Source organism: Natrix helvetica (genome assembly GCF_964273705.1).
Source record: "Natrix helvetica genome assembly, chromosome: 1".
Taxonomy (NCBI): Eukaryota; Metazoa; Chordata; class Lepidosauria; order Squamata; family Natricidae; genus Natrix; species Natrix helvetica.
This window is the reverse complement of record NC_138548.1, coordinates 158064391-158080290: the sequence shown is the minus strand read 5'-3', so window position 1 is coordinate 158080290 and position 15900 is coordinate 158064391. Positions and strand designations below refer to the sequence as shown.

The window sequence follows — 15900 nt, the reverse complement described above, 5'->3', positions numbered from 1 at the left end:
AATTGGCGCACCAAGCCAGAGCTGAGCAACCAAAGAACTGGATGTAAGCAACCTTTCTCAGTGGTTTCTTTTGGATAATTGGATTTCATGACCTCTCGTCAAAGGCCATGCTTGCTGGAGAACTGAAGGTGGGAAATATTGGTCTAAGCCACAGGTATCAAACTCGATTTTGTCACGTGATGTATCGAGACTTTTTTGTCTTTGCAGAGCTGGGGTGGGTGTGGCCTGTGCATGATGCATCCAGCTTGCAGGCCACCAGTTTGACATCCTTGGTCTAAACCCACAGTCATGAACATCTGTTTAATCTCTCTCTCTTTCTTTCTCTCCCTTCCTCCCGCCCTCTCTCCTCTCTTCTCTCTCCTCTCTCTCTCATATATCTATCTGGAAAACAGGTGCCATTGGTGGAACAGCATTTAGAGAATGAATTTAATCCCTACATGAAACATTCATACCGAACACTAGGACTGAGTGGGGCGTCTCAGCTGAAATATTCATTCCCTGAACTAATTGGAGATTATGATGTGATTATTTGTACAGCTAAGATCCTGGAGAATGCATTGGAGAAAGTGTATGAAGATGATGAAGAAGGGGTCCAGTTATCAGGCATGTATAGTTAGCTGTGTAGATCTGAACACCAAATGTATTGCAATAGGAGTAGGCAAACTGACATCATTCCATCCTCTTATTTGACCCACCCCACAATAACCACCAACTCATGTCACCAACATTCATGTTGCATGATTTCTGCTTGGAGAACCTCCCAAAGGTGCAAGGTGCATCTCTTAGTCTTCACTAGGTTTAATAATATCTTTTGAGCATATAGGTCTCCTCCCAGCAAATGCATCTTTTTAAATAATTGGTCCCATTTTCAACAGTACAACTAGACTAGTAATGCTTGCAGCTCATGGCGACTGAAAATAATATCAAAAATTGTATAGTCCTAGATGAAAAGGAACCCACCCTGAATCCTTCAAAAGCACATTTGGTCCTGTCTGCCTCTTGTTTGTGAAACACTGCCAAACCTGGACATTGATCAAGAAAATGTTTATAGCCTAAATCAGGGATCCATATCAGTTTCCTTCAGAAAATTTCCCCTCCATTTGTAGCTGTTTGTGCAGAGCAAATAGTTGAGGGAGAAAGAAGATACTTTGGGCAGCCTGAGCACAGACCTAAGAGACTAAAGTGCAATCCAGGCAGTGAAACTGGAAGAAGCCTATTCAGAATGAATAGTATTTCAATTTTTAGTTGTACAAAAACTAAAAGCATTGATTTCTCAGAAACCTGTGAATCTGCAGCATGGTAAATGATTGAGAATGAATGATACAGTTTAATTCCAGCCACATCTTCTAGGCTCCAAATTCTGCAGTCTGCCATGGAAGTACAGATAGTCCTTGTTTAGCAACCAAAATTGGAACTGGAAACCCAGTCATTAAGTGAAATAGTCTAAATGAAACTATAACTGTGTTTATAATTTTACTTCAGCTCTTCTTTGCTTTACAGACCTGCAAAAGTTTTATTTATTTATTACATTTATATGCCACCCATCTTGCTGTATTGCAACTCTTTAACTGCGAACACTGCTCGCAGAGTTACTCCATCGTTGTTGTAACTGCAAACTCTTGCTGAATGAGGACTATCTGTCAAACTTCTTAAAGCTCTACGTGAGAGGATGATAGGTATTATATACTGGAGCGCCAAAGAATTGAGGCCTTTGAACTCTGGAGAAGACTCCTGTGAGTCTCTTGGACTGCAAGGCGATCAAAACGGTCAATCCTAGAGGAGATCAACCCTGACTGCTCTTTAGAAGGCCGGATCCTGAGGATGAAACTTAAGTACTTTGGCCACCTAATGGGAAGGAAGGACTCACTGGAGAAGAGCCTAATGCTGGGAAAGACTGAGCACAAAAGAAGAAGGGGACGACAGAGAATGAGGGGCTGGATGGAGTCACTGAAACAGTAGGCATGAGTTTAAATGGATTCCAGTGGATAGTAGAGGACAGGAAGGCCTGAAGGAATGTTGTCTGTGGGGTCGTGATGGATCGGACACGACTTTGCAACTAACAACAACTATATACTGAGGATTTGGCATGGTTTGGAAGACTCGGTTTCTCATTTTATGTACATATGGATAAATGCTATAGCAAAAGAACTTTCCAGAAATTCCTTGCCTTTTCTAAAGCCATACTGCTCTGGGAAATAAAAGTTGCAGATTTAGCTACTTTTTTTTAAAAAAAAATGTTTTTCCCTGAAGATCATTTCTCGATGAAAACTAGTCACTTGCTCTTCTCTCCGTCTTCCTTCAGCCAAAAGAATAGCTAGTTAAACAAAAACACAATCGAGAAATATTAACCAAACTTCCAGATGGATTAGGTTTTTGATGACTGAAATGTCTTTTCTGATTGATATTGTCAAATCCTTTTATATCATAAGTAATTGTTCAAGTCAATAGCCCTAATTGCATAGAGCAAAAATGTCCCAGTCTGTCTGTTAGATTTCAGTAAAATTCCCCCTCCACCCCCCCCCAAAGGCACTATATACATATTTGGATGAATATGGAGTTCCCTTGTAAAGAAGACATTCTAGTTGCAGGACTTCTAAGTGTCTGACCAAACACATTTACAGACTCCTTTGCAGTTCTAAGTACTTTATGTACTAAACGTGCAAAGGATCTGTAAATAAGCAGAGACCACATAGATGATGAGTGTCAAACTGGCAGCGTTATGTTGCCATCATGTGACATATCACAACGTTTTCCTCCTTTGCAGGGGTGGGCATGGCCTCTGCGTGACACACCTGGCCTACAGGCCGCATGTTTGACACCCGTGGCATAGACTTTGAGATGTAATACTGACTTGCCCATGATCTCTGTGTGTTTAGTTCTGATATAGAAATAATATCAAGCCATTATCTGGCTGTATATTTAGATGTATATCCCACCTTTTGAATACACCATGTAAAATAACTCAAAAGCAAGCAAGAAACTGATGTTATGAATAGAAGAAAATGCCTGTAGCTCAGAGTTGAACTGTGGACTCCTTGGTGCTCCCTGAGCTTGGCTATTTGCTTGCAGATGTTTCATTATTACTTAATTAGATAACATCATCAGTGCTAATGAGTGTGGGGTTTGCTCCCTCTTTGTATACAGTAGCCTGGTCTGCTAGTATTGGTGGAAGTGTGGTTTTCTTCTTGGTAGTTCCTTAATTAGAACCTTGTTTTCTGCTTGATTGATTGTCTCCTGAGTAGTTCCTGCATTAGGGTTTAGGGCAGGGATGTCAAACTCAAGGCCTGGGGGTCAGATCCGGCCCGTGGGGTGCTTAGATCTGGCCTGTGGGACTGCCCCAGAAACAGCTGAAGACCGGCCGGCAATGCCTCTGCCAGTAAAAATGGAGCTCAAGCTCAGTTTTCGCTGGCAGAGGGTTGCAGGCGGCCGTTGCAGTTGAAAACGGAGCTTGGAAGCCCATTTTCACTCGGCCAGATAGCACTCGGGCCAGAGGCACCCCCGACATGAGTGACTCACCCTGGCCATGCCCACCCCAGTCCTCCAAGGTCAAAAGCAACCCTGATGCAGCCCTCAATGAAATCGAGTTTGACACCCCTGGTTTAGGGTATTAGGCTATAACAATACCCAATTCAAGTAACTTCTAAGGAGACAAAGAAGCAGAAAACAATATCCTAATTAAGAAACTACCAAGAAGAAGACCACACTCCCCCACCAACACTGGCAGGTCAAGCTACTCTATTTAAACAGGAAGCAAACCACATGCCTCCCTAGCACTGATGTTGTTACCTAGTCGGGCAATAAAATGCCTGCAAGCAAACAACCACATTCAAAGAGCACCAACAAGTCCACAAGAAACAGTCTGATCAAAAGCAAAGAGTCATTTGTTTTACTACAGCACATATGAGCAGAAGGACTGTAACCAATCTGTACATGTCTTCTAGTGTTCTCCTTGATGATCATTGACGAATGCCATCACACCCAGAAAGGAGCTGTCTATAACAATATAATGCGTTACTACTTAAAAGAAAAAAGGGAAAATGAGAAGCGAAAGAAAGAAGGAAAACAACTGGTGGCTCAGCCTCAGATTCTGGGGCTCACAGCTTCACCTGGAGTGGGAGGTGCAAAAAATCATTCAAAAGCAGACGAACATATTCTAACAGTAAGTTAGTTATACATGATCGTAGAACTGTGGCAAATATTTTACAAGAACAAACTTTATCATTGCTGGTTATAAATAAAGAGATCTTGCATGGAGCAGAGAATTTACTTTCACATAGGAAATCAGTCAACATCTTTAAGGAGTTATTACCAAAGCTGCAAAGAGTTTGCTTGTGTTTGAGTGGTCCTACAAGGAATATAGGGATATAATATAATATAATATAGGGCAGCAATGGCAAACCATTTTTGGCTCATGTGCCATAAGCGGGGGGAGCACAGGGGGCTCATGTGTGGGGGTGCCGCACCCATAATGCAATGTGTGACACACCCCAGAGTGCATGCACACATGACAGGCTCCCCCCCCCCATTTTTTGCATGCTTTTTTCGCCCTTCCCAGGCTCCAGAGGCTTTATAGGAAACAGCCTCCCCCGCCCCCACCTGAGGCACTCCGGAGGCTTCAGGAGCTTCCCTGAAGCCTCCAGAGCACAAAATCCCAGCCCTACGGGCAAACCAGAAGTTCAGGAATGGACTTCCGGTTTGCTCATGGGGCAGTTTTTAGTCCTCCGGAGCCTTCAGAGACCTTCACAAACTTTCCCTGAAGGCTCCGGAGAACAAAAAATGACCCTAAGAGCAAACCGGAAGTCACTTCCGGTTTGCTCGTAGGGCCGTTTTTAGTCCTCCAGAGCCTTCTGGAGGCTTCCCTGGAGGCTCCTGCGGACTAAAAACAGCCCTACGAGCAAACCAGAAGTGACTTCCGGTTTGTCCGTTGGATTGTTTTTCGTCCCCTGGAGCCTTCAGGAAACTTCTGGAGGCAAGCTGTTCCACTGATTAATTGTTCTAACTGTCAGGAAATTTCTCCTCAGTTCTAAGTTGCTTTTCTCCTTGATTAATTTCCACCCATTGCTTCTTGTTCTACCCTCAGGTGCCTTGGAGAATAGTTTGACTCCCTTTTCTTTGTGGCAACCCCTGAGATATTGGAACACTGCTATCATGTCTCCCCTGGTCCTTCTTTCTATTAAACTAGACATACCCAGTTCCTGCAACCGTTCTTCATATGTTTTAGTCTCCAGTCCCTTAATCATCTTTGTTGCTCTTCTCTGCACTCTTTCTAGAGTCTCCACATCTTTTCTACATCGTGGCGACCAAAACTGAATGCAGTATTCCAAGTGTAGCCTTACCAAGGCCTTATAAAGTGGTATTAACACTTCACGTGATCGTGATTCTATCCCTCTGTTTATGCCGCCTAGTACTGTGTTGGCTTTTTTGGCAGCTGCTGCACACTGCTGGCTCGTATTTAAATGGTTGTCCACTAGGACTCCAAGATCCCTCTCACAGTTACTACTATTGAGGAAGGCACCCACCTATACTGTACCTATGCATTTCATTTTTCTTGCCTAAATGTGGAACCTTACTCTTTTCACCATTGAATTTCATTTTATTAGATAGTGCCCAATGTTTAAATTTGTCAAGATCTTTCTGGAGATCTTCTGGCCAGCTTGATGTCATCTGCAAATTTGATGAGTTCCCTGTTTATTCCCTCATCCAAATCATTGATGATTAGGTAGGTACAGACCTACCTATCCAATCACTTAAATCATTTTCCCTCCTCTAGATATGTGCCAATCTGGATGCAGATGAGATTGTGACTGTTCAAGAGCACATTGTGCAACTGCAACATCAAGCAAAAGAACCTGTTAAGAAATTTGAGATTGCAGATGACAAAAAGGAGGTATGGATTTTTATGTGAGCATGTAACTTTAGCATCGTGTATGGTTCCCTTATTTGGAAAAAAGAAAAGAAAAGAAAGACAGGCCTACAGATGTTAGCTTCCTCTTTCAGAAAAGAAAGTTCTCCATTTCTTCATGGGAAGAACTAGAATCTCGAGGAAGATTCCAGCTTGGTTCTTTTTGCACCCATAGCCCATAAAAAAAGAACATATGTGGTACATTGCACATAGGGAGATAGGAGTAAATAGTCCTCCTGGAGCTGTGATGGCAGCATTGTAGAATGCAGTAGTGCAGGCTGACTGTGCCCACTGCCAGGCATTTGATCCTGAACGGTTGAAGTTCGACTCAGCCTTCCATCCTTCCAAGGTCGTCAAAAGAGGACCCAGATTGTTGGGGGCAATAGGCTGACTCTACAAACCGCTTAGTGCCTGTAAAGCAGGGGTTCCCAACCCATGGGATGCGGCACACTACTGGGCCATGAGCCGTTCGGAACTGGGCCACAGAATCTGCAGCTAAGCGTGTGTGCGCACACATTCCAGTTGAGTGAGCAGTGAACGCATATGCCCACAGCTCATGCAAATGGACTGCACCCCCATGGATGCGCTTGCCAGCCACTCACCCAGAACTAGCCCCTTTCTTCCCCCCTCCCCCTGGCAGTCCGCAAAGCTGTAAAAGTTGGGGAGCTCTGCTGTAAAGCCCTATGACAGCAGTTCTCAACCTGTGGGTCGGGACCCCTTTGGGGGTCAAACGACCCTTTCACAGGGGTCGCCTAAGACCATCGGAAAACACATATTTTCGATGGTCTTAGGAACCGAGACACCAATTTTGTGGTTGGGAGTCACCACAAATGAGGAACTGTATTGAAGGGTCGCGGCATCGGGAAGGTTGAGAATCACTGTCCTATGAAGTGGTATATAAGTTTAAATGATATTGCTCTTGTCAAAATACTAAAGGTAGGAAAGAAATAAACAAATAGAATAAATGAAACATTCCAGTGAAGGACCTCCTCCCTCCCACATTACGCGCACAGTCCCTCTTGCACACGCAGTGTGTGCGCTTACTGGCTGTTCACATGGAACCATCCTCTCTCTCTTTGCATTGGTCCGCAAAGCCAGAAAGGTTGGGGGAAGCTCTGGATTAATTGATCTGCTGTGACGGAATGTTTCTAATATTTTCCTCAATTATAAACTAAAAAAAAAAAAAAGATTTACTATGATTTTGGTTGAATATCTATTTAACTGGAGGTTTTCCTAACAAAAGTTAGACGTAAAGGGATGGTGTGAGGATTTCTGTTGGGGGGGAGAAAATCAGGAGTGAAATTCAGCAGGTTCTGACAGGTTCTGGAGAACCGGTAGCAGAAATTTTGAGTAGTTCAGAGAACCGGCAAGTACCACCTCTGGCTGGCCCCAGAGGGGTGGGAATGGAGATTTTGCAGTATCCTTCCCCCAGGAATGGGGTGGGAATGGAGATTTTGCAGTATCCTTCCCCCAGGAGTGGGGTGGGAATGGAGATTTTGCAGTATCCTTCCCCCAGGAGTGGGGTGGGAATGGAGATTTTGCAGTATCCTTCCCCCAGGAGTGGGGTGGGAATGGAGATTTTGCAGTATCCTTCCCCCAGGAGTGGGGTGGGAATGGAGATTTTGCAGTATCCTTCCCCCAGGAGTGGGGTGGGAATGGAGATTTTGCAGTATCCTTCCCCCGGGAGTGGGGTGGGAATGGAGATTTTGCAGTATCCTTCCCCCGGGAGTGGGGTGGGAATGGAGATTTTGCAGTATCCTTCCCCCGGGAATGGGGTGGGAATGGAGATTTTGCAGTATCCTTTCCCCGGGAGTGGGGTGGGAATGGAGATTTTGCAGTATCCTTCCCCCGGGAGTGGGGTGGGAATGGAGATTTTGCAGTATCCTTCCCCCGGGAGTGGGGTGGGAATGGAGATTTTGCAGTATCCTTCCCCCGGGAGTGGGGTGGGAATGGAGATTTTGCAGTATCCTTCCCCCGGGAGTGGGGTGGGAATGGAGATTTTGCAGTATCCTTCCCCCGGGAGTGGGGTGGGAATGGAGATTTTGCAGTATCCTTCCCCCGGGAATGGGGTGGGAATGGAGATTTTGCAGTATCCTTTCCCCAGGAGTGGGGTGGGAGTGGAGATTTTGCAGTATCCTTTCCCCAGGAGTGGGGTGGGAATGGAGATTTTGCAGTATCCTTCCCCCAGGAGTGGGGTGGGAATGGAGATTTTGCAGTATCCTTCCCCCGGGAGTGGGGTGGGAATGGAGATTTTGCAGTATCCTTTCCCCAGGAGTGGGGTGGGAATGGAGATTTTGCAGTATCCTTCCCCCAGGAGTGGGGTGGGAATGGAGATTTTGCAGTATCCTTCCCCCGGGAGTGGGGTGGGAATGGAGATTTTGCAGTATCCTTCCCCCGGGAATGGGGTGGGAATGGAGATTTTGCAGTATCCTTCCCCCGGGAGTGGGGTGGGAATGGAGATTTTGCAGTATCCTTTCCCCGGGAGTGGGGTGGGAATGGAGATTTTGCAGTATCCTTCCCCCGGGAGTGGGGTGGGAATGGAGATTTTGCAGTATCCTTCCCCCGGGAGTGGGGTGGGAATGGAGATTTTGCAGTATCCTTCCCCCGGGAGTGGGGTGGGAATGGAGATTTTGCAGTATCCTTTCCCCAGGAGTGGGGTGGGAATGGAGATTTTGCAGTATCCTTTCCCCAGGAGTGGGGTGGGAATGGAGATTTTGCAGTATCCTTTCCCCAGGAGTGGGGTGGGAATGGAGATTTTGCAGTATCCTTCCCCCAGGAGTGGGGTGGGAATGGAGATTTTGCAGTATCCTTTCCCCGGGAGTGGGGTGGGAATGGAGATTTTGCAGTATCCTTCCCCCAGGAGTGGGGTGGGAATGGAGATTTTGCAGTATCCTTCCCCTGCCACACCCACCAAGCCACTCCCACAGAACCGGTAGTAAAAAAAATGAATTTCACCATGGGGGGGAGCATGTTAGACTAGCTTTTCAAGCTGCTGAGCATCCCAGAGTGTCTTGGGACAGTGAGGTGGACAGCATATAATAAATAAAGATCCCTTCTAATCCCTGGCTCACTAATGACATGCTTTACATTTTAGGATCCATTTAGAGAGAAACTCGTAAACATTATGACTGAGATTCAAGGCTATGGCCAATTCAGTCTAAACGTTGATTTTGGATCACAGGCCTATGAACAGTGGGTAATTCAGGAAGAAAAGAAAGGTAAGGTTTACATTGGATTACTACATGGTTATAATACATTGCTAAATTAGATGGCCAGAGTTTTCGTAGACCTTTGTTTGCTTGTTTTTTCAATGCTGGTTCTTTTTCTAGCTGCCAAAGAAGGGATGCGCAAAGAGCGGGTATGTGCAGAACACTTGAAGAAGTACAATGATGCCTTGCTGATTAATGATACTACCCGAATGATTGATGCCTATAACCATCTGAAGAACTTTTATGAGGAAGAAAGGAGCAAAAAGATGGCAATGGATGAAGATAAGGAAGAAGATGAATGCATAGCCTCACAGCTAGATGAAACCAATACATGTCTTATAGAGTTGTTTTATGGTAAGCGTGAGCCATCTGGGACTTCCTGTCCACACTTCTACCAATCAATGTACACTATTCAAATGAGAACCCAAAATTCCTTGCAGTTGGGATCATTCAGTAAGGCTGCTCTGTAGCAAGCGGCTTGCTCACATTTCACCTGCACTTTTCATTCATGTTTATACATTTTCTGGTTTTCATTCAAAATTGGGATAGAAACTTCCCAATTTTCTCAACTTCCGCTTTAGCTGAAACTCAGGGAGGAGTAAGGTAGGATGTTCTGTGGATAGAGATTTAGACAAGCTCCCTACTTATTCTCAGGGCTATTAGCCTGATTTAATCATAACTATAAACCTGTGATGGCAAAACTCTGGCACGCATGCCCGAAGTGGGACATGGAGCCAGGTCACCTGCCATGCACAATGTCACCTGTTCTTCTTCTGAATTTCTGGCATGCATGCGCACACAACGATCGGCTGACCTTTGTGCGTGCAACAGCAGTGCTGGAAACCGGAAGAGCTGGTCTTCTGTTTTCCAGTGTGAGCATGTCCACTGGCCAGCTGATCGGTGCATGCACATACGCGGCAGTAACCGGAAGTACATATCCGGAGAACAGAAGTACTCCTTGGTCACAGCCCAGATGGCGCAAAATGTTCCCTTTTTGGCCACGGCTGCGCGCGCTCCCTCTTTTGTACTCAGTGCCGAAAAGGTTTACTTTACCATCACTGCTATAAACCATGTGCTCCCAGTGCAAGCAGGTAGGAACCTAAGGATTCCTCATCGCTTACTTGTAGGTAAATCTACACTACTACTGTTTGCTGTCAACATATCCAGGCAACAGAGCCTCCACCAGTACCTGTTGTGTAAATCATATTACTTTCCATTATGCTTCCAGGTGTGATTCAAGTCAATGGATATTCCCTATAAAGCTCTAACATGGCATAGGGCCTTGTTATTTGAGATCTTGCCTATCTCCTGTAGTTTCTGCCTTCTGCTGTGTTTCCCTGAAAATAAGACCCAACCAGAAAATAAGCCCTAGCATGATTTTTCAAGATGCTCATAATATAAGCCCTACCCCCCAAAATAAACCCCAGTTAAGATCGTCAGCCCTGTGGGGGACATGCCCAGCACAGGAGGCAGTGAGCGCATGGGAGCCTATGGTGTCCATCAGCTAAACACACAGGTGAATCTGTGTGATGCGACTGCTGGCCCAGCCCTCCAAGCAGCAGGCGGAAGTAGAGGTGCGGGGGGAGGCATGTGATCTGGCTCCCCGGATGCACCACACAGACACCCACCCACTCCATCCCACTGTCTATCTTTGCTTGCCCACTGTCGCAAATGGATGTTAGTCTTTTTGAACATGATCTGCTGATGCTTTCAGATATTTTTGGCTACAATCAGTGTCAGCCAGCATGCCTCATAATGACATACTCTTAATTCTTTTTCAACATAATTACTGAAATATTTTATTCCTTTACATTTGTTCCTAAAGACAAACAAAGAGAACTGGAAGAGTTAGCTGAAAATCGACAATATGAAAATGAAAAACTAACGAAATTGCGTACAACTTTAATGCAAGAATTCACAAAGAACAATGAACCCAGAGGAATTATTTTCTCAAAAACTCGTCAAAGTGCATTTGCTATCTGTCATTGGATTAAGGATAATCCCAAATTTGAAGAAATTGGAGTGAAGGCTCACTACCTCATTGGTACAGGACATAATAGTGAATTTCAGCATATGACTCAGGTAAAACAAAAATGTGACATCTATTGTCAGACTTCCTTTATTTTTCAATTGGGTAGGGCAGGGGTCCCCTACTGGACCATGGCCTATTTGGAACTGTGCCATGCAAGAGGCGGGCTAGTGTGCTGCTCCACTCGCGTGAACGGAATTCCAAAGGCTTCTCTCTTGTGTGAGTGGAGTTGTGCTCATTTGTGCTGGCCCACTGCTCCCGCAACCAAGTTCTCCCCTCTCCCCCCACCAGCCAAGCCCCTGCTCTTGATGCTTGAAAAGTGGAGGGATGAGAGCAGAGGCTGAGTGAGACAAGCACACCCTGCTCAGGATCCACTTTTGGCACTTCAGGCAGCTTCAGTGAGTCTGAAGGAACACGAGACCGCACCCCTAAAGGCTTCTTTTCTCTACACAAAAAGCTTTTGCAAATGGACAAAAGCCTTCGAGGGAACGATCTCACGCTGCTTCGGGCCTTCCATCACTTTGCAAAAACGTTTGGTACGGAGAAGCGTGAAGGAGTACGAAACCGGTGCAAAGGCTTCTCTCTTACATGAGTGGAAGTGTGCGCATTAGTCCACCACTAGCCAGCCCTGTTCTCCCCGCCCCCGCGTCCTAACCAGCGAGAAACAGTCTGCTCTATGGCTCCAGAGAAAACATCAAAACACCGTGTTATCTGTGGTTCTTCCGAAGACATTGCTGAAACCCCCATGGCTCTGTGAGGACAAGGGCATGCACTGCCCTTGTATGTAAAAGATGCCAAAATGTAAAAGAAGATGGCACACCTGAACCATGCCAAACCTAGCACAGCCGGTAGCTATGAGATGTAGAACATGAAATATGGGTGGCTTGCCAGATCCTTCATATGACCTACAGTGTATCACACACACACACACTTTTCCTATCCCATTTCAGAAGTAGAGTGTTACTCATTAATAATCATTATATCAAATGCTCTATGTGAATCCTACATATGTTTCTGTGATTGACGCTTTTTTTGCTAAAATGCTTAAGAGCTGACTTCCAAAGTGATATGGCTGTAACAACCTATTGACGTAGATCAAGGTAGTCAGATAGAATTTATATTTGTCAGAGCTACAACTCTACTTTAGTTAGGTAACCTGGATATTTTGGGAATAGCACCTCTGAATGAACTGAATTTATTCCGTGGAGCCCTTGCTGCTCTCTGTGCTTGCTGGTTTTCTTGCAGATGTTTCATTACCCAGCTCAGTGATGTGCAGTCAGGTGAGGAAAGTGAGGCACAGCCTCACTGTTCTCATCATGAAAAGAAAAAAAAATGTAAAAGGAAAAAGCTGAGCTAGTTGCTGCCTCACCATGGATGAGTCTGCTTAACTGTTAAAAAAAGCCTCTAAAAAAGTGCCCTCTACTATGAGGCAGGAGAACTGCATGCCTCCTGTAGTCTGACTTTAGGTTTAAGGTTTAAGGTTTAAGGTTTATTAAATTTATAGACCGCCCCCTCTCCCCGTAGGGACTCGGGGCGGTGTACAGACCGTTCATGTTCAAAACAACAAAACATAACATAAGACATCAGACAAAACAACGCACACATACCGTCTGTGTATAAAACCCAAAACCAATTTAAATAATTAAAAACAATTCTAAAACCAGTTTAAAACCCCAATTTAAAATTTAGAAAGCCATCCAGGAAGGTTAGTAATAGATGTTCCCTGTAAATACAATTACAATTACAATTAGGCCAGGCCGGCTAGTCGAAACAGGTGGGTCTTGAGTTTCTTGCGGAAGGAGCGGAGATCCGAGGTGGTTCTAATATCGGGGGGGAGGTCGTTCCAGAGGGTTGGACCCATCACAGAGAAGGCCCTATTCCTAGGCACCGCCCGCCCGCACTGCTTAGCGGAAGGTACCCGGAGGAGACCCTCTCTGTGAGAGCGGATTGGTCGCAGGGATGTATGGGGTAGAATGCGATCCCGCAGGTAACTAGGTCCCGAGCCATGGAGCGCTTTGAAGATGACAATCAACACCTTGAAACGCACCCGAAAAGCCACAGGCAGCCAGTGCAGCTCACGCAGGAAAGGTGTTACATGGGAGTACCTAGTACTCCCCATAATAACCCGCGCGGCTGCATTCTGAACCAGCTGGAGCCTTCGGGTGCATCTCAAGGGGAGCCCCATGTAGAGAGTGTTGCAGTAATCAAGACGGGAAGTCACCAGGGCATGAGTGACTGTGCGAAGGGCGTCCCGCTCTAGTAAGGGGCGCAATTGGCGCACCAGGCGAACCTGGTGGAATGCCCCCCTAGCCACGGCCGTCACATGATCATCTAGCGACAGCCGGGAATCTAGGAGGACGCCCAAATTGCGTGCCCTATCCACCGGGGGCAGTTGTTCCCCCCCGATGGCCAGAGATGGAACACATTGGCTAAAGCGGGGTGCCGGCAGGCACAGCCACTCCGTCTTGGAAGGGTTGAGCTTGAGTCTGTTGTCACCCATCCAGACCTGCACGGCTTCCAGACACCGGGACATCACCTCGACGGCTTCGTTGGGGTGGTTCGGGGTAGAGATGTACAACTGAGTGTCATCTGCATACAGATGGCACTCAACCCCGAATCTTCGAATGATCTCGCCCAGCGGTTTCATGTATGTGTTGAACAGGAGAGGTGAGAGGACCGACCCCTGTGGCACTCCACACGTGAGCGGCCTCAGGGTTGACCTCTGCTCCCCCGCCAACACACATTGCGTCCGACCGGAGAGGAAGGAGGAGAACCACCGCAAAACGGTGCCCCTCACCCCCATCCCCTCCAGTCGACGCAATAGGATACCATGGTCGATGGTATCGAAAGCCGCTGAGAGATCTAACAGGACTAGGATGGAGGAACAACCCCCATCCTTCGCCCTCCAGAGATCATCCACCAACGCGACCAAAGCCGTCTCCTTGCTGTGGCCGGGTCGGAAACCGGACTGGCGCGGGTCTAGATAAGTAATTTCCTCCAGGTGTCGAGGGAACTGCTGCGCCACCACACTCTCAACAACCTTCGCTAAAAAGGGAAGGTTGGAGACAGGACGATAATTGGCTAACTCTACTGGGTCCAGAGAAGGCTTCTTGAGTAAGGGCCTCACCACCGCCTCTTTCAAGGCGGCCGGCAAGGACCCCTCACCCAACGAAGCGTTCACTAGTCCCAGGAGCCAGCCTTGTGTAACCTCCCAGGCTGCCAGTACAAGCCAGGAGGGACACGGGTCCAATAAACATGTGGTGGCCCGCAGTCGCCCGCGTAGCCTGTCCATATCCTCGGCGGCAACAGAGTCAAACTCCTCCCAGGTGTTTTATGATCACTCGAGCAGAGTTAAGCAAGGGTTAAAAGCCTAAAAATTCCTGACGTAGGTGAGGCACGCAGTTCTCCTGCCTCATAGTAGAGGGCGCTTTTTTAGAGGCTTTTTTTAACAGTTAAGCAGAGTCATCCACGGAAGCCAGGCAAAGAGCTATGCTGTAGCGCACACACTTTCCCCCAGTCTCTTTCTTTAGGAAGGCTCGGATTGGCCCCCCTCCGGCTTCTCTGCCTCTCCTCTCACCCCAGCCTATCAGCAGGAGGTGAGTGGGGGGGATTTATTGCATTCCAGGCATTTCCCACCCAGACAGCAAGCTGCATTTGCAATGGTGGAGGTGTTTGGGGAAGGCAGCAGGAGAATGGGGGGAATGGCAGAGGAGCTGCTTTCAAGCCACTGGAAAAGAAATCCAATCCAACTTTTGTGTGTGTGTGTGTTTGCTTGAGAGTGAGTGAGAGAGGGAAGGGGGTAGGAAAGATAGTCCAATCCAATTTGTATGTGTGTTTGAGAGAGGGGGAGGAAAGGAGAGAGAAACAAATGCTGTCGTTTTAAATCAGAACTGAGCATGCCTGGCTGTGGAATTCTGGGAGTTTAAGTCCACGAGTCTAAAAATATTTGAAACCCACCACTGTGTCAGTGCCTCACCAGCCATAAACCTCACCACATGTCACTGACCCAGCTAGATAACATCATCAATGCTAGGAATTTCTTCTTCCTGCTTACGGTAGAAACCTGTGGCAGCTTTATATATGAGTTTTCTTTTTTAAAATATGGCTTTGTTCTTGCTTTAATTCAAAACATAGTTTGTAACATTTGAGAACAAATGCTTCATGACTTAACTCAAGTTGTAAGAGATGCTCGTCGTGCTGCTTTATGAATGTAACAACAATATGTTTTTACAGAACGAACAAAAAGATATCATTCAAAAGTTCCGTACTGGCAAAATCAACCTACTAATTGCTACTACCGTAGCAGAGGAAGGCCTGGATATCCCACAGTGCAACATTGTTATCCGCTATGGTCTGGTTACCAATGAAATAGCAATGATGCAGGTAATGTTCCAGTCATCCCATTAGTGCGTTTTCACCTGTAAGTTTATCAGATAATCAGACTACCATCTTCTGCTTTAACCACAACACTGCAATGGCTCTCCACTGCAGCATAAAAACATGTAAAATGTCATTCTATCAATAAGGCAGATTGTTTATCTCAAGTGCTCAAATATAATACATTTGGGCTTCTGCTGTGCATCCCATGAATATATGTGCACCTCTATCTTTTTGTAACTGGGACAAATAAGTTGAGGGAGAGACATTGGTATGGCACAGGAGAAAGAGGCAACTCTCTCCTTCCATTTTATCTGAATTCTCCTTCTACCCCATATTTCAACTGCTGTTTAAAACAATTCTAAAATAGATTTTAAATTGTA

At 46.2% G+C, this 15900-nt stretch overlaps 1 protein-coding gene across 1 annotated transcript in view; it reads left to right on the top strand.

Moving 5' to 3' along the window:
* Nucleotides 1-15900, top strand: part of IFIH1 (interferon induced with helicase C domain 1) — a 41363-nt gene that overhangs the window by 18743 nt on the left and 6720 nt on the right. Inside the window, exons 6-12 of the mRNA XM_081935858.1 lie at nt 393-603; nt 3942-4159; nt 5771-5887; nt 8997-9120; nt 9232-9465; nt 10937-11193; nt 15374-15523. Of these exons, the coding sequence (XP_081791984.1) occupies nt 393-603; nt 3942-4159; nt 5771-5887; nt 8997-9120; nt 9232-9465; nt 10937-11193; nt 15374-15523 (1311 nt within the window). The remainder of the gene's footprint in view (nt 1-392; nt 604-3941; nt 4160-5770; nt 5888-8996; nt 9121-9231; nt 9466-10936; nt 11194-15373; nt 15524-15900) is intronic.